This window comes from Amblyomma americanum, chromosome 11 (genome assembly GCF_052857255.1).
Source record: "Amblyomma americanum isolate KBUSLIRL-KWMA chromosome 11, ASM5285725v1, whole genome shotgun sequence".
Taxonomy (NCBI): Eukaryota; Metazoa; Arthropoda; class Arachnida; order Ixodida; family Ixodidae; genus Amblyomma; species Amblyomma americanum.
The window spans coordinates 13,175,707-13,201,206 of NC_135507.1; the positions used below are offsets into that span (position 1 = coordinate 13,175,707).

General features: G+C 49.1%; 1 protein-coding gene across 4 annotated transcripts in view; it reads right to left on the bottom strand.

Moving 5' to 3' along the window:
• Positions 1–25,500, bottom strand: part of Cpes (Ceramide phosphoethanolamine synthase) — an 86,574-nt gene that overhangs the window by 11,834 nt on the left and 49,240 nt on the right. For all 4 annotated transcript variants that reach the window (XM_077642862.1, XM_077642864.1, XM_077642863.1 and 1 more), the window contains exons 2-5: positions 21,133–21,178; positions 8,629–8,948; positions 7,908–8,081; positions 6,024–6,228 (exon numbers count right to left, since the gene is read on the bottom strand). In XM_077642862.1, coding sequence (XP_077498988.1) covers positions 6,024–6,228; positions 7,908–8,081; positions 8,629–8,925 — 676 coding nt within the window. In that variant the 5' untranslated portion in view covers positions 8,926–8,948; positions 21,133–21,178. The remainder of the gene's footprint in view (positions 1–6,023; positions 6,229–7,907; positions 8,082–8,628; positions 8,949–21,132; positions 21,179–25,500) is intronic.

The following is a 25,500-nucleotide window of genomic DNA, read 5'->3' on the forward strand; positions in this document are numbered from 1 at the left end:
GGAGAGATTTTATGCTCACGGCCGACGCCGACGACACCGGCTTTTCTGCGACACGAGCTCCTTAACGCTGTCACGTTAAAACTAAGCTTTCCTAAACTGGTAGATTACAAATTCAAGCTCTCTATCAGCATTTTTTTTTTCAGTTTGGAAAGAGAATCCTGTCGTGGAGACAATGAAGCCCCTGATGCCTACCACCTTCGTCATGCGCAGGGAATTCCACACCATTTTTAAATTAATGTAGAAACCTCTGCACTCTTGGCGAACAAGAACGAAACAGAGACACTGCCATGAAAAGAACGGTGTGCGAACACCAAATTTTTGGTTACGAAGCAAACATGAATAATAAAAATCTGTTGCGCATTCAATTGAATATTTTTGAACTGTCTGAATATGAAAATACGTAGTTTAAATTTTTAAAAAAACTGCAGTTACACAGTTTTACACAAAACATGCTGGTACATATTTCTTAATTTCACAGCTGTGAAAAGAAACATGCAACACCATTTCTCGTCAGCATAATTTATTATACCCTTAGCATTAAAGGAGTATAGACACCCAATTCTGGTGGCATGTTTTCTCTGTAATGACGCGGAAGACTCTACTATGCATGAATCACCATGTGATACTCGCCAACGACAGCTAAATAATTTATAATCGAATTATTTCTGTCATGTTGTTTTGGTTTCGGTTTGAACAACCGAACGATGGCTGTGACGTTAAAGAGTGCTTTTGTGTCACGTGAGGCATAGAAAAACGTCCATAAAATAGACGCTCCATCCCTTTAATTTACTGCAGTGCTCAAGCCAGCCTTCCTCAAGAGCAGGAATGACAACGAATGAGGAAGCCGCGAATATATTGCTGTTTTTTCATGTCTCACGTCACCTGTAAGTAGACGTTGACGTCACAGTCCTCATTCGGCTGTTCAAACCAAAACCGAAACAGCACGAAAAAAAAAATGCGATTACAAATTATTTAGCGGTCGTAGGAGAATACCAGGTGGTAATTCATGTATAATAATGCCTTACGCATGGTTACAAACAAGAAAACGCGCACCCAAAATTGAGGTGTCTACACTCCTTTAAATAAGAATGGGTGGGGCGAATCAAATAGCAAAAGATTTTTTGTGTAAAATTCCTTGAATAAGATAGCTGTGGCCATAAAGAATGTAATATGAAAATCTGACTGAATGCTGCACGACAAAGGAGTTTGCACTCGAAGATCGGCACCTTGGGTTACCACACACGCGGGACCAAACCTTCTATGTGCCTCTATAGTTACACCTAGCGACAAAGTGCTGGCAATGGAACGCCAGAGTAAACAGTGATCCCGAAACGTACCATGCTTATCCCTCACATATCAGCAAGCTCTGCGATGCGTCAAAGTGCCATTATGAAAATTTGTTGCTAGAGAGCAGAGCACCCGCCGCGGTGGCTCAGTGGTTAGGGCGCTCGAACGCGGGAACTCCGGATCAGTAGCAGAGCGCCCTAATAATAATAATAATAATAATAATAATAATAATAATAATAATAATAATAATAATAATAATAATAATAATAATAATAATAATAATTATTATTATTATTATTATTAATAATAATAATAATAATAATTATTATTATTATTATTATTTATAATAATAATAATTATTATTATTATTATTATTAGGGCGCTCGGCTAATGATCCGGAGTTCCCGGGTTCGAGAACCCGACCGCGGCGGCTGCGTTTCGGTGGAAGCAAAACGCTAAGGCGCTCGTGTGCTGTGCGATGTCAGTGCACCTTAAAGATCCCCAGGTGGTCGAAATTATTCCAGAGCTCTCCACTACGGCACCTCTTTCTTCCTTTCGTCTTTCACTCCCTCGTTTAATTATCCCTTCCCTTACGGCGCGGTTCAGGTGTTAGCCGATATGTGAGGCAGATACTGCGCCATTTCGTTTTTCCAAAAACCAATTATTATTATTGGAGAGCAGAGCATAAATGCGGACTGCCCTGTGCGAGATGCAACCGCATGGCAGGCTCCCAGACTCGTTTTTGTCATCCCCTTTTGATCCCTGCCCACTAAATGATGCCGTTTGTAGATTGCAACAGGCGAGGATTGTGTGGGGTTAAGGCTACCGCCGCAAAACAACGACCATGGTCCTTCCAGCTAAAAACCATTCAATTCCAGTAGGAATGACGCCTACTTCCAGCTGGAGGACCCATTTCCACCTGGACTATTGAAGCGGAAATCGTGTCCAGCTGGAACGGTTTTTGCATCCAGCTATAGCTGGAAAATTTGCCCAGCTGGAGTAGCTTCAGCTGGAACCTCTTCCACTTCCGAGTGGAGGACGTCACTCCAGCCGGAAATTCAGCTGGAAAAGTGCTTTTTCCGCCGCCGCGTCCACAACTAGACATCCACTGCGCCGTGGCAATGACGTGTGCTGTGCGCTGCGTGGTGCTGTATGCTGCTCTGCGATCTGCGAGTTCGCCGCTGCGCCGACTCTCGATGGCTGTCAACGCAACGGTTTCGTGCACGGCCAAGCATTTCCCTGCGCGTATGCTTTTGCCGCGTGCTCAAAGCCGCTTCTATCAAGAAAAAGGGTTATGACAGGTGCGAGTGAGCGCTGTATAGAAACGCCGCGATGTTTGGCCGCCAGTTCAGATACATCCAAAATTTCTTAACACAGATAAAATGTTCAGGAGATAATTCGAATACTTCAGGAAGTAAAAGCACAGCGCGAATCTAACCGAAAAGCTAATATAACATCGTTTCATGAATTATTCAAAGTTTCGAATATTCGCACAGCACCATCATGAAAATCAAGAGACTCCGACGCACTTTTAATTCGCGAGGATGCTATGCTGGTTAAAATTTTGCTGCCCCCAGATAAAGAGGCTTAGCTTCTAAATAAGTTTAAGCCACAGCGCCTTGCAGGAAAATGTTTAAAACTCATTTAATTCGAACTTCTGCTTTATTCGAATTATAGCTTCCACCCCATCAGAACCAGTAGGATCTAGCTAGTTAGCGACATAGCCAATCGTAAAGCATTTCGTTTCAGTAAACTAAACCAGTCATGTCCCAACAGAACTAAACCAGTCATGTCCCAACAGAAGTCAATGATTGTGTGACCCTTGTTCATGAGCTTTTTCAGTAGAACTGAAAGGCTATGTGCAAACTTTTTCAGTGCAACCGATCACTCCTCGTTTGCACATTTTTATAAAGTTGCCATTTCAATTCGTCTTATATGCATTAACAAGTACACATTTCAAAAGACCTAAATAGAAAAAATAAACAGGAATTATAAAATTTAATATTTAAATAAAACATTCAATAAACAAGAAACTACAAAAAACTCCGTCTCATCTTCCCCCCCCCCCTTCCCCCATACACACACTAAAAAAAAGTTTCGGAGTCTCTCGTCAGAACCACGTGTTTCAATAAAACGAAAATGCTAATTCAAAAGCAAATGAACGTACATGCTTTTCAACGTAGATCGCGAGGTAGAGCCGATCAGTCAGCACGGCAAACTGCAATATAAGTGCTTTATTCTGAGTATACGGTTCGCGAAGAGCGCGTGCATCAGAGCGAAGTGCAACTGTCTCACCATGGCCCAACTAGTGTAGAGGTGCATGTCTCTCGCATGGATGCGCAGCGCATTCTCGTGCGTATATGCAATGGTCTACTCGCGAACAGGCCAGCCAGTCGATCTTCCTGCAGGCGAAGCACGATAGCGTGGCAGCTTACCTCTGGCCCAGCAGCAAACAACCGCGAGGCTTCCATGCCACCAGTACGCACCTGCTGACAGGTCCCAACGCAGAAGCGTGTGTCCAGCACCGCCCACCTCACAGACATCTGGCGCTCTCACCTCCCTCACCAAGCTTCCAATGACTCTACTCTTACCGCGACTCGTTTGTAAAGATCCACTCCCTGTGCGCCTGTGCGCACGTGCTGGAAAGCACTGGAAGCTACTCCGGCCTGCCACTGCCTGGTGTTACAGTTTTTTGGGGGATGCCGTTGCAATCGCAAAGTCTTCGTTGTAGGTTGCCATCGCAACGTCTTTGTTGTAGGTGATAATTTAAAACCTCGCCTAGTTGGCCCAGCTCAAATGGACGATACCTGAACTAACACTGACAAGAAACAGGAAACAAGAATTTGAACCTTGTTTAAGCAGCATGTTATGCACTTATGAAGGCATTATAGTCAGATACAAGTCATGAACTAAGTGGCTTTTCCTCGGCAAAGGACCCTCTTCTGGCCCACGGCGTCGGCCTATTTCCCACGAACTTGCTAGCGTGACAATACAGGGAGGTGCTATTCCCGACCATGGAGGGAGGGGACTATCCCCCTTTCATCTGCCACTCCCTGCATTGTCATGCTAGCAGGCTTATAAGAATCAGCCGACGCCATTGGCTGGAAGCGGCTCCTTTGAAGGGGAAAAGCCACTTAGGTCTTGAGTTGTATCCCGCTATAGAAGTGCAGCTTTGGGTGGAAGGAAACCGAACGGCTAAAGCTGGCGGACAAAGATCAGCGAAAATGTAACCGTTAAATGCATTCCTGCATTAAAAGGACAGGGATATAGACCCTTTACTTCGGTTACATACTCTATTTTGTAGTGATGCATAAGACGTACTATACATGAATCACCACGTGAAATTCGCCTTGACCGCTAAATAACTTACGTTACAACTGAGTTTCTTCTCTGACACAGTTTCAGTCTCGGTTTCTACACCTGATTGAATGATGGCTGTGATGTCAAAGCTGAGTTTACGTCATGTGAGGCATTAAAAGCTAATCGCTGATAAGAAATGAATATTATTACGGGGTCAGTTCAGCAGCAGGAACATTAGGCCATGCACAGAAGACACACCAGAAACCAGATCTATAGCATTAGCTGCTACAGCGTCTTTGTCGTCGTCGACTGCTCAGTGACAGAACAACGTCCTCTTCACTTCGCGACTGTGTACCGTAACACTACCCCGCCCCCTCCTCTCCGCTCCGCGGGAGAAGGCATAGTCCCGGGGCGGCCTAGGGCGTGGGTGCGAGCGGTAGGGTTTAAGACGGGCGACGCGCACAAGCTGTGTGGAGGGGGCCACCGAAGGAGAGTGGGGGTGCAGCGGCGTGAGTTCGTAGGTCACATCGCTTAGCTGCCTCAAGACGCGGTAAGGACCGATGTAACGGGGCACGAGCTTTTCACACAAGTCCACACGGCGTGCAGGGAGCCAGAGGAGTACCAGGGAGCCGGGTGGGTAGTGGACGTCACGATGATGAAGGTCGTAATTACCCAGCGACAGAACAACGTCCTCTTCGCTTCGCGACTGAGTACCGTAACAGTATTTTGGGGTTTAACATTCCGAATGTACACATGGGTTACCAAGGACGTCGCAGTGGCGGGGGTAGATTTATTTCAGACCACATGATTTTTTTATGTGCACTAAAATAGCTCAGCACACGGGTGCAGTTTGCATTTTGCCTTCATTGAAACACGTCCGCCGCCGTCGGGATTGAACCGTGGATGCTTCGCTCAGTAGCCAAATGCTCTAACCATTGAGCCATTGAGGGGACACTTTAGCTTCGCCTTAAGGGTATACGATGCAATAACGTCAGTGGGTTAATGCCCATATATGCGGAATTGCTCATTCTCTATGTTCATAGATCCGTAGGAGCCCTCATGGGATGCCCCACTGCCCAGCGATAGCAGGTGCTGCCACCGGTAGGGCCTGTGCAATCCAGGTTGCTCCTCCCGAGCAACTTGTCGTGACCAAATTAATTTAACTGCCGCCTGCCACGGTGGTCAGTTTGTTCACAATCCGGTGGGCGGGAATTGTGATAACGCCACAAGGTCAAGTTTCTCAGGGTATTTTTCACTCATAACGCCGACGATGCCGACGACGATGCTGAATTTTCGGCAAAACTGGAACCTTAATGCTGTCACGTTAAAATTGCTGTCTTCGGAGCAACACCTTGCATACAGCCATCACTGTAAAAGCGCCACGGAATAGTTGAGCTTGATTTAGCTTGAGACGCGCATGCGTATAATTAACATACCATTGGGCGAGGTCTTGTCCCCGCTCTCGGCCGCGTGCACCATGGGCAGGTAGAGTTTGGAGGTGAGCAGCCGACGGCGCAGGTACACGAAGCAGCCGGCTAGGAAGAGGGCGAAGCCGATGGTGTCGGCAACTCCATCCACCACGTAGCCCGACGTCTGGCGCACCGACATGAGCCGCACGATGCCCATGCGCGAGCGCGCCACCTGTCTCGCACGCACGCAGAGAGAAAGCGTCGGGTGACACCACTAGAGCATTGCTATGAGTTCTAGTTCATTAGTTTCGTAAACTCAGACACGTCATGAGATGTTTTTCAATTACAAACCACAGCAATCTGGGTAGTTCTACAGGTATTTCGGATATGTACCAGTCAACTGTGGACGTCTACCAGCACATGGGGAGGTCTACCGGGGCTGGGGAGGCCTGCTGGGGCTAGCATGGCCTGCTGGAGCTGGGGACATACTACCGAGGCAGAAGCAGATACTACTGGAGCAGGAGGAGGTACTACAACGCCATGGACAGGTATTGAAGGGTCAGGGGAGGTATAGTACCGAGACAGGGGACGTATACTACTGAGAGAGAGGGAGGAACTACCAGGGCAGAGGTGAGGTACTAGCAAGGCAGGGGGATGTACCACCGGGAATTGGGAAGCCTACCAAGATACTGGAGACCAAGGCCAAGGAAGTCTTCAGAGGTTGGAAAAGTCTACTAAGGCTTGAGAGGTCTAGCAAGACACTGATAATATCAGCAGGGGTTTGAGAGGTTAACAAGGGCTGTTCAGGTTAATGGATGCTTGGGAGGTCTACCAAAACATTGGAGGTTGACCAAGGCTTAAATGGGAGGCTTGGCCCGGTAATTAAACTACTGTAATGAAATAACGACTTAATTATAATTTGTAATGTAATGTAATGAAATGATTTTCTAGTCTATTAATTTAGCAATGTAGTGAATTACCTCAGGGACAGTAATTTTGCAGCTGAGGTCATTCCTTTCGAAGTTACTTTTATCGAAAAAGCATCTCTGCTGATTAAGCCGGAAAAGGTTTTTTAGCCTCTATACTAGCAAAGTGGGGCAAATTTTTCAATTTCCCCTTTGAAGGACAGTTGCTGCAGCACTGGCATTTGCTAAGAAACATGAAAAGCTTATGGGAGTGGTCACAGGTGTACTACTCTTTTGTAAGCATCAAAGCAAAGTGATTTGAAAATAATTGCGGTTGTCATTAACTTTTTAACTTTTGTGGACAGTAATACGTAACTTAATCCCAGTAAAAAAACAAATCTTGCCCAAAATATGACAAAATGTTTCTGTTTGGTCCTAATGACAGAGTTTTCTGGAATATTGTAGTTCTTTTTCTCAGTACTGCAGTAGTTTTCTGTAGTTCTGTTGCTATGAACAGAAACAACACAATACTACAGAAAGTTTTGTTGTTACTATCAAAATTTCTTGTTAAAGTTCGTGGCCAAACATACTATAGCAGATGAAATAGCTTTAGTACAGGTGAGAGCTCTACGGATGCAAGCTGGTCACGCCGAGGAGTTCGAGGCAGAAGAGGAGAGGCGCGCGCAGACTGATCTGGGCTCTGGGCCGTCGGCGACCAGCTTGCATCTGTAGAGCTCTCACCTGTACTAAAGCCATTTCATCCGCTACAATACAATTAAATATCTGTTGTGATGAAAGAAAATTGTGTTTTTGCTTTCAGGAGTGTAATCAGTAATCTGTTTATTTACTTTTCAATGGTAATTTTGCCACATACGTTGGAGGTAAGCAGGTTGAGAGGTCAAGATGGGCACTGCAGGTGAATCATGGCTTGGCAAGTAAACCAAAAGTGGCTAAGCAGCGGCTATATGCATGTCATGACTAGCATGTATACACGTAGATATATCACCTGTCCGTCCAGGGAGTCCATGAACGTGCGCAGCGCCATGAATAGCACGGCGAGCTGCCGCATGGCCAGGCTCTCTGACGTCACCAGCTTGGCGGCAACCATCGCGCATACTACGCCCGCGACGCTGATCATGTTGGGCGTGACGAAGTAGAACACCTCCGTGAAGCGCGTCACCTGGAACACGGCGTCACGCATGCCATAAGTGCGATACAGCATACATGTGCGCTCTGCACATTTGCTAAGTTCGAGCGACTTAGCACCGCTGCTATACGTCCTGCATACCATTGTCGGAAGATGTTCTATCTAGTCACAAAGCACGCCTGGAGGCTTCCAAGAACAAGAATCCTGCCATATTTTGCAAGACATCCGGCAGAAATATCGCGAGTCTTGCAGAAAGCCAAAGATGCAGCCCAAACATTGGTCGAAAAGGCCCTGCCCACTTCAAGCTGAAAAGTTGAATGGGCGCCAGCAGGCTACGGGGATCTTGCAAGTGCAGGGGGTCATGGTTGCGTGTAATAAGTTTAATGGGTCGCATCACGCATCAGGATCCTGCGAGTACAGCTGGGTGGCACATTCTCAAACGCCCTTGTACACACCCTCGTCTACGTATGCCCCTTCTGGCTGAGGTTTGGACGGACAATTTTCTCTTTGCACAGCAGATGGCTGCCGTAATTTTAGATGATGACATACTGCAACACTCTTAACTACCCCGACCACTTACTCGGTCGAAGAGGTTGCCGAGCGGCACGGTGATGTAGTTGTTGACGTGGTCGAGCATCATCATCTTGACCGACAGGCCTCGGAACGGGGAGAAGTGTCCGGTGGGCTCGGGAGTGGGGCCGACCAGCTTGAGGCTCTGGATGCGGTGGTACAGGGCGACGTCCATCCACAGGAAGTAGGTGAGCAGCGCGAAGGACACCAGCAGCGTGACGCGGTGCTCGTGCAGCGACGTCTTGCCGCCCGCCCCGCCGCCGCCGCAGGAGGACACCCCGCGGCCCACGACGCCGTTGAGCAGCATGGCGCCGCCGCTACGGTCACGACCTGCGTGCGCCACCCGCGGTCCATCAGCATAAAGCTCACTCGGCTCTGTTTAACACAGAAGATAAAAAACACTAAGAACCATTAGAGGTCTGTCGACGGCTAAAGCCAGTGCGCGCATAGCCGGCCGTGAGGCAGCAATCCTCCACTGATACCGCGCGAAACAGCGAAGGTTGCGCCACGTTCCCTGCTGGCAGGTATGTACCATATGCACAATGATCGTCAAATCAAACACGAACAAGAAAATTGGAACACGACCTGCAAAATGACATCATGTTAAGGAGGGAAAGTTCAGCACAAGAGCGAATTTATTTCAAATCGAAGGCGCGAAGGCTGTGCTTTAGAGCTGTTAATAACCGCGACTATATATTCTCTCGATTAGCAGTTCTTTTGTTTGTGTTTCGGTTGACGCTGATGGTGCTTAACATATGGCACGCGTTCCCAAACTGGGTTTCGCGGAACATTCGAGGCCCCGCCGCGGTGGCTCAGTGGTTAGGGCGCTCGACTACTGATCCGGAGTTCCCGGGTTCGAACCCGACCGCGGCGGCTGCGTTTTTATGGAGGAAAAACGCTAAGGCGCCCGTGTGCTGTGCGATTTCCGTGCACGTTAAAGATCCCCAGGTGGTCGAAATTATTCCGGAGCCTTCCACTACGGCACCTCTTCTTCCTTTCTTCTTTCACTCCCTCCTTTATCCCTTCTCTTACGGCGCTTTTCAGGTGTCCAACGATATATGAGACATACTGCGCCATTTCCTTTCCCCCAAAAACCATTTATTATTATTATTCGAGTATATTTTGGTTTTCCCGAGTACCTAATTCTGTGTATGCCATAACAGACGTTTTTAGCATACCGGAGACGTACTACCGGAGACATATACCGGTTTATCGGACGCCGTCTGCGCACGCGCAGTGGCTCCCCCTTACCCCAACAATGAAACTGCGCATGCGCAAGTGGGGTCCGGTAAACCGGTATACGTCTCCGGTAGTACGTCTCCGGTATGCTAAAAACGTCTAATCTCTACCTTTCCTTCCGGCGATGTTACACACCGCAGCCAAAAATTCCCTAAAGCAGACCCAAAATTCCTTTCTCTCGGGCCTTTTCCTCCTGCAGCTGCTAGAAAACTACGCCAATTTGAAAAAAAGAACATCTGGTTTCTTAAAACTCCCTGAAACTCCTCAAAAACTCCTTTTGTCAAATTCACCCCTGAAGTTCCCTGAAAAAGAAAAAATTCGCCGTACGTACAAAACAACACCGTGAATCCTTTGCCCGCTGAATTGCTTTTGTAGCGGGAGCCACACTGGGCTACCAGCCGAGAATTTCGCGGTACATAGGAGAGGAAAGTTGTGCGCATGCGCCGTTACCATGGCAACCGAAGAGGAGCAAGTGCGGCATGCGCTTCGCCGTCGCCGCGGCCGCGCGCCCGCTCCACCGTCAAAACCGAGCGTGACGTCACGCGGATGAGCGGTTGTGCGCATGCGCCGATACCATGGTAACCTGAGGGACCCCACAGCTGCGCCGCGTTCTTCGTCACCGCACGCCGCTCTATCTCCCGAAACCCGCGTCGCAAGCGCAGGATTGCGTATAAAAGGCGAAGATGTAGTGACCGTCTGTATCACAACGTTTGACATGCATGCAGAGAAGGAGAGTCCAGCCGCTGCTTAACGGCGGTATAGACAAGAGAAGATTAACTCTTCCGATCCTGAGGTTGTCGCCTGGCAGTTGGCTTGAACCAAAAAAAAAATGGAGGATGCTTAAGCTTCGTCTTTAAGAATGAAACGCGAAAGCGTGTTGCAGCGCTGCCAAGGAGTCAACGGAACGCCAACGCCCGTTCGGCGCGACGCGTGGCCCGTTGGGCAATTTAAGGCATGGACGCCTGCCTCACATATCTCGGTGGACACCCGAACAGGGCCATGAGGGAAGGAAATAGAAAATTGGTTTTAAGGAAAGGATATGACGCCTGTCTCACAATTCTCGCTCCACACCCGTACCGCGCCGTAAGGGAAGGAACATACCTTTCCTTACGGCGCGGTTGAGGTGTTCACCGAGATGCGCCATTTTTCGCTCACGGCCAAAGACGCCGACGACACCGGTCTTTCTGCGACACGAGCTCCTTAACGCTGTCGCGTTAAAAGAACAATGAGTGTGTGTACGTGAAACAAGGTATTGCCGCTGTCAGATATCTCTCTTCGATCGCGGTGAATAATAATCAAGCCTGCTGTGCTCGGCTTCTGGAAAGCGGCATTATCATCCAAGGAGTCCGCGTGGCACCGGGAAGATCTGTCAAGCAGACGATTGATGTGGTTGTAACGTGTACACCAGCCTACGGCACGGTTTCACAGTTGTGTGTGACTTTGGGAGATTTTAACATTAAACAGGACTCTCTTAGCGCATGAAAGAAAACTTTGACTTAATTTAGCTTCGGACCCTCACGTCCAGACTACACAATGGGGAACTACTATAGAGCTTGTATACTAAAGAGCCTCTACCAAATCGAAATACTGTATCGACAAAATTGAGACCGCTGCATGCTACAACTTCACACATCATAGGGTAGTATTCGTCTCTGTTAAGCAAAATAAATAAATGATATGTATATCCAATGTCTCTCATTGGTAAACATACAATGACCGCAACATGCTCAGCCAGGGAAACGTACCTCTCGCTACGTATATCCTGGCATAGCCGAGCTAAGCCACTGCCAATTTTTATCAGGCTGTTTCTCTAATAAACAAACATTAATTTAATTTGTCCGTTTTTTTTTTCGAGAGGACGAGCGTCTGCATGCCCTTTTCTGCAAGCATGTAGACAGGAAGAGATGGAAGCCACGACAGGCGGGCTTGGGCAGCACCTCTTTAAAGCCGTTGTGGTTCCCCGAGGCTAGAAAGAGTCAGGGCCCCTACCGTACAACCGTGAGCTCGCAGGATGTTCAGGTAGTACCTTTTGTTGTTGTAATGTACAGCTCAGCACAAGGAGGACGCCACACAGATCAAGCAGGAGAGACGCAGTGGACCAACTCCTGAAAATTCTCAGGTAGACCAAAAAAACTAATGCCATATCAAAAGACTGCAGACGACACCTTTCCAACGGTACACGCCGATTTCTCAAAATTATGGATGCGAACCGTGTTTTTTAGGGCGATCGATTTATTTTTACTGAAATAACGTGGGATATACGAATCGTAAAATCCATCCTGCAGACGGCTACATAAAATCGGCCAACAAATGCTTTCACAGCGGAACAGGAAATGAGAAGGCATGGTGGTGGTAGTGGTTTTTTATTAAAATAATAGTAAAAAGGAAGGAAAAGATTTTTGCTAGCCCCATCATCTGCCATCGATACTGATGCAAAATAACAATTCTGATTCCCGGAGGCATGTAGAAAAAAAAAGGAAAATAAGGGTGACTTACATCCGGTTAAGGTCCCTTCTTCAAACTCAGAATAATGACCTATCTTTTTAAATATTTATATCAGAATAAACTGTCAGTGCGGAAGTTGTACGTCGCTTTGAGAAAGAGCCAGCTGAAATGTGGTTGAGAAATGCGCCAAATACAACTAACCTCCATATATAGCCCTTATAGATTAGGAGAAAACATTCGAGTCAATCGAAACCTCAACAGTGTGTAACCAGGGCGTAGAAGAGGCGTGCAAAGGTTCTGGAAAATATCTTCGCGGTTTTACAGCGACCATAATCCTCCATAAAGAAAGTAATAAAATCCCAATATGGTATATTCGCCGTATGTTTACAGGGGGCATTCAGAGACATAGATTGGGAACAGTTGAGGATAAGAGTGGAATAGCCTAGCAGTCTGCAATTCGCTGATGGAAGTACTTTGCTAACTCATAGGACACATTGCAAAACATATTCAACGACCGAGACAGGAAAAGCGTACGGTGGGTCTAAAAATCTCGGTGAAGAACGCGTTTTTTTTATTGGTTTTTGGGGAAGGAAACAGCACAGTATCTGTCTCGTATATCATTGGACACCTGAACCGTGCCGTAAGGGAAGGGATAAAGGAGGGAGTGAAAGAAGAAAGGAAGAAAGAGGTGCCGTAGTGGAGGGCTCCGAAATAATTGCTACTACCTGGGGATCTTTAACGTGCACTGACATCGCACAGCACACGGGCGCCATAGCGTTTTTCGTTCATAAAAGAACAGCGGTTGAGGTTTGGTTTATGGAAGTGTAACGTCCCAAAGCGACTCAGGCCACAAGTGGAGGTCTTCAGAATAATTTCGACCACCTGGGGATCTTTAACGTGCACTGTTCGATGTCAGTGCACGTTAAAGATCCCAAGGTGGTCGAAATTATTCCGGAGCCCTCCACTACGGCACCTCTTTCTTCCTTTCTCCTTTCACTCTCTCCTTTATCCCTTCCCTTACTGCGCGGTTCAGGTATCCGCCCGAGGAGTCCGCCGAGATGTGAGAGATACTGCGCCGTTTCCTTTCTCCAGAAACCAATTTTCATTTTCTATGAGGGACGCCGTAGGGCTCAGGAAATTTCGACCACCTGGGGCTCTTTAACGTGCACTGGCATTGCACAGTACACGGGTCTCTAGCCTCCATCGAAATTCGACCGCCGCAGCCGGGATCGAACCTGCGTCTCTATCGGGTCAGCAGCCGAGCGCCATAACCACTGAGCCACCGTGGCGGCTAGAACAGCGCCTTACGATAGGCCGCGAGGCGCTGAAAGTAGTGAACGAATACACCTACTTCGGCGTATACTGACTGCAGATCCGGACCACGAGAGTGAAATGATTACTAGAATGAAAATGGGGTGGAGTGCATTGGAAGGTACTCTAAGATCATGAATCGCAGTTTTCCAGGGTCCCTTATGAGAAAAGCATACAACAGTTGTATCTTACCGGTGCTCACATATGGGGCAGAAGCGTGGAGGCGAACAAAAAGGGTTGACCTTAAATTAAAGATAACGCAGCGAGCTATGGAACGGAAAATAGGTGTAACGTTAAGGGGCAGGAAGAAGGCAGAGTGGGTCAGGAAGCAAAACACGAGTTAATGACATCCCATTCGAAATCAAGAGGAAGAGATGGGCTTGGGCAGGGCGGTGTAATCTCAGTGATGGTGACGGAAGCAGCTATGGAAGCTCCCAGCTATTCCCAGGTTGTTATACGAATAGCGAGGGGGCTCCAAATTCGTGACACAGAAATACGCTGAGAATGACGGCGATTCTTATATTGTGCCGCCATGGCGGTGCATTTGTCGGCGGTATATCGTTGGGCTATAGACAACCATGTCAGTCTCTCCGGTTCTATAGGTATTTCCTTTTCACATCATGGCTCCGGAAGCATTTACACGAGCTTTTAGCAACCCTAGAGCCTCAAAGTCGGCTTCCGCATACCAGAGGCCCCAGTTTCTTTTCTCGAGTTCGATGGTTTTTCACGCGGGCGAGCGCCCTCATCCTTCTTGGCTGAAGTCGCACGTCATTCAGGCGCACCATCCATCAATCTCGCCTTGGAGCGCTTCACACAAGCGCGTACATACGCTGACAGCTAAGTCGGTGACGGCAGAACGATACGGGATACGGGCCTTCTTGGCAGCACCGAAGCCTAAACGCCAGAGGGCGCCATGCAGCTACGCACGGCTGCTTCTGGAAACTGCAAAACCTACGCCAAGAGCTAAAGTCCCGGAGGCACGGATGGCCAGTGCACACCACAGACACAGTGACCTGGAATAGACAGTGTAGCGGACGGGGGTTTCCGCGTGACTCCAGCGGCGTCACCTGTAGCGGCCCGCTTTCAAGAGACTCCGATCGCAGCGCTGCCAGAGACGGGTGGATCACCACGGTGTCCGAGCGGTGCACATTTCCTCGCCTAAAGCCCTGTCGGAGCACAGGCCGCGCAAACAAACAATGCTTAGGCCCTTCTTTACTACAGCCTTAAAGAAGAAAATTCCACAGCATGCCGAAGTTGGCTCATCCCCATATATTGCCGGGATACCCCCTCTTCTTCGAATGTCAGAGAATGGTCTGCGAATGGCTAGCGTGTCATGGCTGCATCTTGTTAGCCGGGCTGTCACGATGGTCGGGCGCGAGTCTCCCACCAGCTGTTCCTGTACGCCTTTTTTCGTACAGTACTTTCTTTTCGCAGCTGTTAGATCATGCCCGCTATATCCGGTGGCGTTGGCGTAGCAGCGATGATGTGACGTGACGGCTGGTCAAGCGGCCACAGCGTCGGCCATGCGTGAACAACGTCATGACGTTACCTAAATGAGCACTTCATCATGTGACCGTGCCGCCCACGTGAGCGGAGCCGTCCGGCGCATAACTCTCTTCCAGCTTACTTCCCTCCCTCCTGTCGTGACTTCACCGGAGAGATCGGTAATTAGCAAATCAAAAGGATATACGACAGCTGCGCAAAACATAGTCGTCCAGATATTTTAATGCGTCGTCCAGATATTTTAATGCGAAAGCACTGCTTCGTGTCGTTTGATCTAATCACCGAGTTTGGGTTAAGCTGCACGTTGAAGGTGGCCGCGGCGAAACCTAGCATAACAACAGCCCATGCAGAAAAAAATATACTGCCTAGACTGCGTTTCGAACCCTCGGCGGCGCAGACTGATAAGTTTCGCTGGCCACAGCACGAAGGGCCTATTCTATCACCGCAGCCAATCACGCCTTGTGCCCAACTGTAAATATCTCGCCCTGTGCACTGCACATCTACGTCCCCATCAATTTCTTCAGCCTGCGGCGCGAACAGATCATATCATATCATCGATCTTAACCTCGACCAGAACTTAACCTAAGTAATATCGTCGCCAGACGTGCCGATGGCACACCAAAGCGAAACCATGAGACAACCAAGCTAAGCATATGCTTTTGCACGTCCCAAAAATCGAATGCTTTTAACAGTATAGAGCCGCACTAAACCTGACACATCTTGCCTGTCCGCCTAACTTAACCAGTATAAGTTCGAGTCCGATGGCGGCAGTCACCTCATTTCAGGCCAAAGCGCCGGCGGCAGTCTTCCTTGCTCCTTCGATTTTCAAACGAACAAACTTGCGTGCGCAGGCAGCTGGCACTGACAGCGCAATTACGGTGGAAGGGCTGTAGCCCGGCCCACAGCTGGTAAGGAAGACAAATATGTATGGAGAGATGCTTCGTAATATCTGCGCAGATATAAAAAGTACCAAGACGATACCTATCTCCGGTAATACCGTAGCAGACAGTACTGCATCAAAGCAGCGCTTCCAAAAAGAGCGCCTGATTCCTCCCCGGGGTATAAAAACTTTATACACAAAAGAGGACAAATAAATCTCACAGGCGTGTTCGACCGCTTCGTCCCTTCAGTTTGGTCGAATGCCTACGCGAACGTCTTGTGGCGTAATTAAGTGGTGTCGACAAAAGTTACGCGAAGTACAAAATTTCACCCTGACAATGGCACGCAGACAATGTTTGCATATAAAGCATATCAAGTTTCGGCAGTTTTGCAAACGCATGCTCTCGGACTCTGATGTTGAACGCAGCGCCCCCAACATATACCTGTTTAACATCCAAGTCGTGACGTCATGAGGCGAACACCACCGCAAGTGGAGTGGAAATAGAACTGCCTAATTAGAATCGGTAGAGTGAGGTAGAATTTCATATCAACCTAGACTTACTGCGTCGCAAATTGCACCGCGAGCCACGATCGTGGACGTTGCCAATGTGTTCTAACTCACGTGATCGGGAGAGCTTGCTCCATCGTGAACATTCGTCCAGCAGAAGCAACCAAGCGCCGTTTATTTTTTTCAGGCTCTATGATTCACACAGCCTCGAACACTATGGTTAACGCGAAATGCAGTCTTGATCCGCAGCCAGGTCACAGCTGACAAGTGAGAGACGTGACGGACTGCCGATTGGGTCGCTTGGTGCAGCGCCATGCAAGTGTGGCCCAAGTGCGCATGCGCGAAAATATTTCTCAGCGATTCGCGTATGCGCAGGAGGCGTTTGTGTGACGACATGCGCACGAGCGCTTAGAGTATGCGCAGCTGCACTGCAAGCCCATAAAATACCGCGGCGGGATTTCTGGCATACGTTTTTAACTCTGTGTATATCGACTCTGATCTGCTGACGGCACAGCTTGAGAAAGCATCGGTGTGCACGAGTGCACAAAGCGTTGCAGCCTCTATGGCGCGAACAGACAGCAGCCATTCAACCGTCACGCTAACTGTACACTTCGCAACGAAAACGAAACACTGATAAACATGGCAGACATAGCTACGGGAGCGCCATCTGCGGCCGCACCTATATACGTCTGGTGATCATCGTACATAACGGACTAACACACACTCATCAAAATATCCATTTGTGCACCGCGCCAATTTATCGGAGCACAGTACGTAGTGCGTTTATATATACACACGCACCACGTCGTCCATTATGCAGAGAGGCCATCGGGCCGGTAAAAGCGTGCGGCCGACCGCGATGTCGTGCGAGGAATCCATTTCGACTTCCGCGCTGACCAAGCAACCGAGCGACGACGGGCGCGACTAGGGTCGGATGTGAACCGCAAGGGGTCCCAGCACCCCGGCGTCGGCAGGCAGCCCCCCGAGACCATTAAGTGGACGCTGTTAAAACGCGCTTCGCTCGGAAGCTTCCTGAGCAAACGATTGCCCCACTCAGTTGTACGACCACCGAGAGCGCGCTCTTGAAAAGTGGCACGCCACCAACGCCACTGCCGGTACCGGCAGCGTGTTTTCTCGCGTGCTCACGCGGCTAGCAGCGCCGTCATGCGGCGGTCCACGCAACTGCCAAATGCCTTCCTGCCGGACACAGGTCGCTTGTAAGGGCGGCCGAAAATAGACGCTCGTCGTCGTCGGCGATGGGGCACAGCCAGCCGCTGATTCACGGACCCGCGAGCAATGCATAAAGCGTGAATGGACGGTAGACACGGCAGGCGAGAATGGAATGTCTCCAAGCCGCGCGGTTCGCTAGACACGCGGTAAGCTGCTGCTGCTGCTGCTGCTGCTGCTATGGAGGGACGTTGAGGACGAACTGAAGTTGGCCTGCATCGATTAATTGCCGCGTTCTAATGACCAAGTGACTACTACACCAAAAACGGAACTTTGATAAATCTGGTAAAGGAAAAGCGCACAGGCCAACAACATACGATGCGTTGCGATAAATATGCGATAGCAGCATTGGTTGTACCTTTCGCTTTTACAATGATCGCCTCCCCATTGCGACTTTGAATTTTCTTACGCCTTGGGTTTCTGATAGGTTAATAGCGGAGGCGTGTGGGATACGTGTGGTGGGTGACGGCTCCTGGGTGGGTGACTTATTTTTACCAGTGCTGTCCGTATGTGCGACCGCACCTGAAGCTGGCCCGGAGGGCTCTCGGAAGTATAGACACACACACATATGCACACAGCGAATTTTCGCCAGAAAAGGAATATACTGCTTACGCAGTAAAAACACACCCGGTACCACCGCCGATTTCAAAAACTATCTGCATGCGGTGATGTCAGGGGAACTCTCATAAGCGGACTCCCTAATGTTAGGCCAAGCCGCCGTCCTCATTGCTCGCGACTTCGCAGTCTAAAATGCCCACGCAGACATCAAAGCCAACGTCACAAGTCAGAATCAGGTGATGAATACAAAAATTGTATCTTCAAATTTACTTACAATAAACGATTCTTTTGAATTTAGGGACCGGAAAGCAAGCACTAAAGGGTTTGTCGGGTCAAAAATCTCAAAGAGAAAAATTGATAGATCTCCCTCGCGCACTAATCATGGTGGCAACGCAGTTATAATCTCCGAGGTTTGAAACCCCCGACCCAGTTTCAATGCCTCGTGCCTGGAGGGAATGGTACACGTCCTTTGGTTCATAAAACATTGCAGCGTCGGGGCAGGTTGCGCCCTTCCGATCAAAAATTCGCTGTGCGTCGCTGCCCTAAACGCCGCGGGACTGTTCAAAGCGCTTGCCTGCATGATCAAGCAGGAAGACTTTTGAAGCGCGAACTCTCTTAAGGTGCTTGCAACTAGTTCAGAGAGCGCGTGTCTTTGATGATCTCCTGGAAGGGATGGAAAGGACGGACGGCTCTACCGATCCGGAGAACGCGGATATTCAGAAAACATTTAATGTGACCAAAGATCTGACGCAAGCGAGGTCAGGGCCAGCCCACAGACAATATCTTTACTTCCGAATGCATGTAGTAGTCAAACTGAAATAGGGGAGCAACCACACCAGGCACGTAACCAAACATTTCTTTTTTTTAGGAGGGCCCCGGGTAATTTTTCGTATTATAGTGGGGGTATGCTCAAAAAGAGCATTGCCAAGAGGAAGGGGTGCCTCCCGTCCCCCTTGGATATGTGCCTGAACTACTCATCAGCACCCGCCAAAACGCAGTCATACGGCTACAAAGGAAAGTTACAAAACTTTTTAATATGCTTCGAAGTTGTATACTATGGAGGAATTCTTCCTGGTTCGGGGACGAATCACTGGTCCTGATCATCCCATAGTCCTGGCGCGAGGCTACTCAATGTGGGTAGATGGCAATGAGCAATTAGTCCTTTAGTTCAGATCTTACTCCCCCTCAAGTCATTCCCCTACTCGTATTGAAGCAGCCCGATTATCCATCCTAATGCCGACCAGTTATCGTTGTCACTGTGTAGCCCAAGTCACCAACCGGCTAGGGTCTATGAAAGACAAATCTTGTGGCAGTATGTGACATAACCAGCGGGTGCCGACTGGAAAGGGCGACGCTACAGCTTTCATAACACTGTGTCACAACTACGGGGCATATGTATAACCATGATGCAGTTGCTCAGGCAAGAGGACGTCTATATATTAGCGCCCAGTGAGCAGTCAAGGTTCCGCTTCGCCGCCTAAACGGCTTTCGCAAGCTGTTTGCGGAGGTTTGCTAAAGAAGCTGCAACCACAGCTTTGTTTACTGAACTGCGACGGCTGCTACATATACGCCCGCTTGGCTGCAGCGCCGAAAAATAAAATAAAATCATTCCGCTGAGCGAAGGGAATCTTCGAGACAACCAAAACAAGAATGCGCTATATGCGTCTGCAGAATATCAGCTCGGCTTCCTTAGGATGGCAGTTCTTAATTGTGGTTTGAAATACGAAGTTCTAGGGCGGCAGTTAGCCATCTCGAAAGAAAAAGAAAAGTTTGCAAAGGTTGAAAAGAAAAAAAAATGCCCATCGATTCGGGCAATTAGGTCAACTGCGGATATGTGCGCTAACATAACGTGAACAGTCCGTTGGAGCTACGACCTAAGTGGTACCAGGCTACCACCTAATTACCACCTCAATTTCTTCAGTCTAGCTACAGTGCAAGTATCATCCGAGTCACGTTCTCCTCCTAACCGCTGCTGTTCATTCCGCTTAGCTTGCTGCGCTTAGGTGCGGTTCAATCTAATTAGCACCCCAGGTTGTCTCCGCGGTTTCCACAGACTACACCTTTGAAAGTAAGCCACCCGGTGGGCAGGTAAGCAGTGGCAGTGGCACAAGGCAGGTGCTATGGTAGGTGCTGCCATCGGTGGGACTTGGGTTGGACCCAGGTTGTTCTTCCCGAGCAGCCTATCACTGATAAATGAGCTGTCGCCTGACACGGTGGGCAGGTTACCACGAAACCTGCTTCAGACAGGCAGACAAACACACTACGCCCAAATGCGGGGAATGGCCAGTACAAGTGGCAGCGCACTAAAAATTGCCGACGATTACGCTTCTCGGTAACGCTGGTATGAGGAAAACCAGCGAAAGGACGCATACACAAGGAGGAGAAGTACACAGGACAACGTTGTCCAGCGTTGTCCAGCGTTGTCCTGTGTACTTCTCCTCCTTGTGAATGCGTCCTTTCGCTGGTTTTCCTCATACCATGCACCAACTGGCCCAACAAGCTACGCTTCTTCAATCGGTAACGCTGTTTCCGCTGCGGTATAGCCGTCTTTCATTCTCCGCTGCGCTCCGCACTCTGTTACGCCGAGGCACACCGCTCAACCCGCGAACAGCTGAGCTTCAAAACTCCACATATACGGTGCGGAAGACTATGTGCGCCTGCGCCACAAATACGCCCCGGCCTTTTGCGCTTGCAACTGCTTACGGATTATCATGCCTTTCCCCTATTCATTCATTCATTCATTCATTCATTCATTCATTCATTCATTCATTCATTCATTCATTCATTTCATATCTTTACAGAAGTCAGAAGCACAGGGGGAATGAAGCGGCAAAATGAACTCACCCTAGGGAGTGTCCAAGCCCGTCCGCGACCACACTCATCGGTGCCGCTGCAAAGGGAAAGAGCAGAAGCACACACTTAGGACTGACTCAGTGCGGGTCTTATCTCTCTTATTTTTCATGCGGAACTAAGAGAGGGAGATAACAGCAGCCCACCACTGTCACAGATGCTAATCTTCCCAGCAGAGCTCCGAGAAGGCAAAAGACACGTCGGCCAACGAGTCTCCTCTCCACGCCTTATATCACGCGAGCCACGCGTCCACCCATGGCGACCTATGCATCGCCGATCGTTTGTTCATAGTGGAACGTAGGAGGCGGTTATATACGAAGGGATAAACGTCTTTTGGCCACATGACAACCGCCAGCCGACATCACCCTTGAAAAAGAGAACAAAGCCCGTCTCCACAGGCGTATACTATCGCGTTTCACATTACCTTGCCTAATAAAATAATAATTGGTTTTGGGGGAAATTAAATGGCGCCGTATCTGTCTCACATATCATATATGAACCGCGTCGTAAGCGAAGGGATAAAGGAGGGAGTGAAAGAAGAAAGGAAGAAAGAGGCGTCGTAGTGGAGGGCTCCGGAATAATTTCGACCACCTGGGGATCTTTAACGTGCACTGACATCGCACACCACACGGGCGCCTTAGCGTATTGCCTCCACAAAAAAAAAAAAAACGCTAAGGCGCCCGTGTGCTTTGCGATGTCAGTGCACTTTAAAGATCCCCAGGTGGCCGAAATTATTTTGGAGCCCTCAACTACGGCACCTCCTTCTTCCTTTCATCTTTCACTCCTTCCTTTATCCCTTCCCTTACGGCGCGGTTCAGGTGTCCGCCGATATATGAGACAGATGCTGCACCATTTCCTTTCCCAAAAAACCAATTATTATTATTATTATTATTAGGCACGGTAATGTGAAACGCGATAGTATACGCCTGCGGAGGCCGGCTTTGTTCCCTTTTTCAAGGGAGATGTTGGCTGGCAGTTGTCATGTGGCCAAAAGGCGTTCACCCCTTCGTATATAACCGCCTCACACGCGAGCCACGCGTTCGCCCCTGGCGACATTACCGTCCCTCCTACCTCATACTCTTTGTAATGACGTCAGTTAGCACACAAGATGCTTTATTACAAATGCGCAGTGCGTCTGAAGCGGCCATGTATGTGCGCGAAAAAACGCTGCCGAGTGGCGATACGCATCCGGCTGAGGGCACGTGAACACCTGGAATAATACCACCCTTGCCGAAAGCTTACAGGATATATACAGACAACGACAGTGTGACAGAACAGTCATGTACTCTGCAGAGCACTGCAACGCCACAGAGGCGCCGCGAGCCCCACAACAACGCCAGGCAACGGACAATTCGAGGTCACGTATGCAGCACATTGACTGTGTACGACCTTCATGCCATTGCACATCGGCCCCGAGGCGTGCCGATAGAGCTGCGCGCCCGAGTCTGTTTCGAAAGAACAAAAAGTTGACCTAGTTGGTTCACTTACATCATTAAGTAAGCAACGCGGAAAGCAAGGTCAAGAACAGCCTAAGAAACTGAAGGCGTTATTTCGGACGTCCGTACACTCTCCCAAAGCTGCAGGCGTTGAACAGTGCTGCGCTAAGGGCAAAGTGACTGCAGCGCTGCTGGCACTTTACGCTTATGACGTCAGGTGCGCAAGCTGCCACACCGTACTGACGTCGCATTTAGCGGAAAACCGGCAATGCACAAGAAGGTCACCACGTACCGTGAAAACCTATCGAGAGTGGTCCGCAATCCGAAATCTCAAAAATTCAAACTGACGCGCAGAAACGCTCCTTGAAAGGGGAAACCAGTGTGCGGTTTCATGACATACCCTGTGTCTGGACATCACCACCTACAGATTAGTCTATAGGTGGTGCTATCCTCGCTATCTTAAGTCTGCAGTGAAGCTACGCTCGCATTCAGGACGGCCACACAAAATTCCTCCGCGTCCAAAAAGTAGTCTGTTGTTATAGCTTTTCTTACCTAACAAGAAGCTAACCACCAGACGAAATTATGAAAATGAAAATTGGTTTTGTGGGAAAGGAAATGGCGCAGTATGTCTCACATATCCACAGACACCTGAACCATGCCGTAAAGGAAGGGATAAAGGAGGGACTGAGAGAAGAAAGGAAGAAAGAGGTGCCGTAGTGGAGGGCTCCGGAATCATTTCGACCATCTGGGAATCTTTAACGTGCGCTGACATCGCACAGCACACGGGCGCCTTAGCGTTTCGACGAAATTATAAGCTCAGGAATATTGGTGCCCTGAGAGGATTATTTGATATAGTCAAACATCAAAAAGCTGATTTCTTTAACTGTTGCAATTGGTAGGCGGAGAACTGCAGGACGCCGCGGACCACAGCCTACTGTTACCAACGGCTGTTTTCCTTTAAGTTGTATCCTGTAGACTAACTCCAAGAGGCGTTGGTGTGGACCGCCCTCCTATTACTCCTACTCCCCCTTCACTGCCTTCATTTCTTCTTACGTCACTGTAAGGGTTATGTGATTAGTTAAAGCCAGAAACTTGTACGTCTTTCCCTTCATCGTTAACCTAACCTAACCAGTGCACGGAACCAGCATTCAGTACGCTGCGAGCTTAACCGGCAGAAAAAAGTCGACTTAGCCCTTTCGGCCCTGGTGCCCTATAAAAAGGACAGGAAGAAAAACGGCTAAAAAGAGAAGAAAAAATTCAGGACTGTAAGGGTCATGTGATCAGTTAGAGCCAGAAACTTGTACGTCTTTCCCTTCGTCGTTAACCTAGCCTAACCAGTGCACGGAACCAGCATTCAGTACGCTGCGAGCTTAACCGGCAGAAAAAAGTCGACTTGACTTAGCCCTTTCGGCCCTGGTGCCCTATAAAAAGGACAGGAAGAAAAACAGCTAAAAACAGAAGAAAAAATTCAGGACTGTAAGGGTCATGTGATCAGTTAGAGCCAGAAACTTGTACGTCTTTCCCTTCATCGTTAACCTAGCCTAACCAGTGCACGGAACCAGCATTCAGTACGCTGCGAGCTTAACCGGCAGAAAAAAGTCGACTTCACTTAGCCCTTCGGCCCTGGTGCCCTATAAAAAGGACAGGAAGAAAAACGGCTAAAAAGAGAAGAAAAAATTCAGGACTGTAAGGGTCATGTGATCAGTTAGAGCCAGAAACTTGTACGTCTTTCCCTTCATCGTTAACCTAGCCTAACCAGTGCACGTAACCAGCATTCAGTACGCTGCGAGCTTAACCGGCAGAAAAAAGTCGACTCCACTTAGACTAAGTTCCTGAAAACAGCGTCGATGAAAAGGGGCTGAAAAGCCTCGAAGCCGGAAGAAAGACCGACCGACTAGCGTTGCGTCTTATTAGCCTCGTCAGCAACACTTGGTGCTCTGACGAGAGGTTAAGCTCTGAATAGGTCCTATACTCAATGTCGCGTCCACAGTTGGTAGCTCGCGGCTACCACTAATGCACCTTTCGTCCACAGACCTAACAGCCGAACTAAAACGCACTGATCCTTGAATACTGCATGCGTGTACAGAACCGAGGTCCTCTATACATGGCGGCTTCAAAGTGCTAATTAGCTGTAGCGGCGTGTGCAGTCAAACGTAAACACGACATAATGCGTTCAACCAACGTCGAAAGAAAAGGTTCGCGTGAAGTGAAGCACACTTTCCGCCCAGCATGAAGCCATTGACGACTGTCGCATATCCCACCGCTTGCGTAAGTTTACCCGGCAAGATGAAAAGATAAAAAAGAACGTAGCAGAGCGCGTTCGCGCTTGTCAGCCGCGACAGCGCAGCGCACAAGCGTCCCTGATCTTGTCCATGCGCAGGTCGCGCTCCTGTGCAGCGGCATATGCAGGTGCCGCCGGCGTTGACACAGAAAGCAAAAAAAAAAAATACCCAAGGTAGTGTTTACCGTGCACGCATTATCAGCGCGTCCTTGCGTGTGACGTCAGAAACGGGGGCGCCACGCGAACAGAGCACAATGGGAGCAATGCGCGCGCGACAAAAACAAACAAAAACAAGCGGGCTATAAACAAAGCAGGGGGGAGGGGGGAATGAGCCGCGGGGACGTGACCGCCACCGGGGAGGGGCTGTGACACGCAGCACGAGCTACAGCGGCGCGCCGAATGTCACGGCTCGATACGCGCCGCGCGAGTGCCAACTATATGGAGCTTGCGATGAGGTCTGTATATGAAGCCTCGTACCAACAGCGACAATGTCTGATCAGCACCCCACACGCGCGTTCGGCCGTGCACAGATGTGCGCGCACGCCCTCAGCAACGTCGGCGCCGACGCATATAGGCTATGTTTCTGGTTCGCTGACAGGCATAAGGGTGCGGCCAGCTTGAAAACAAAAAAAAAATGAAAAAGAA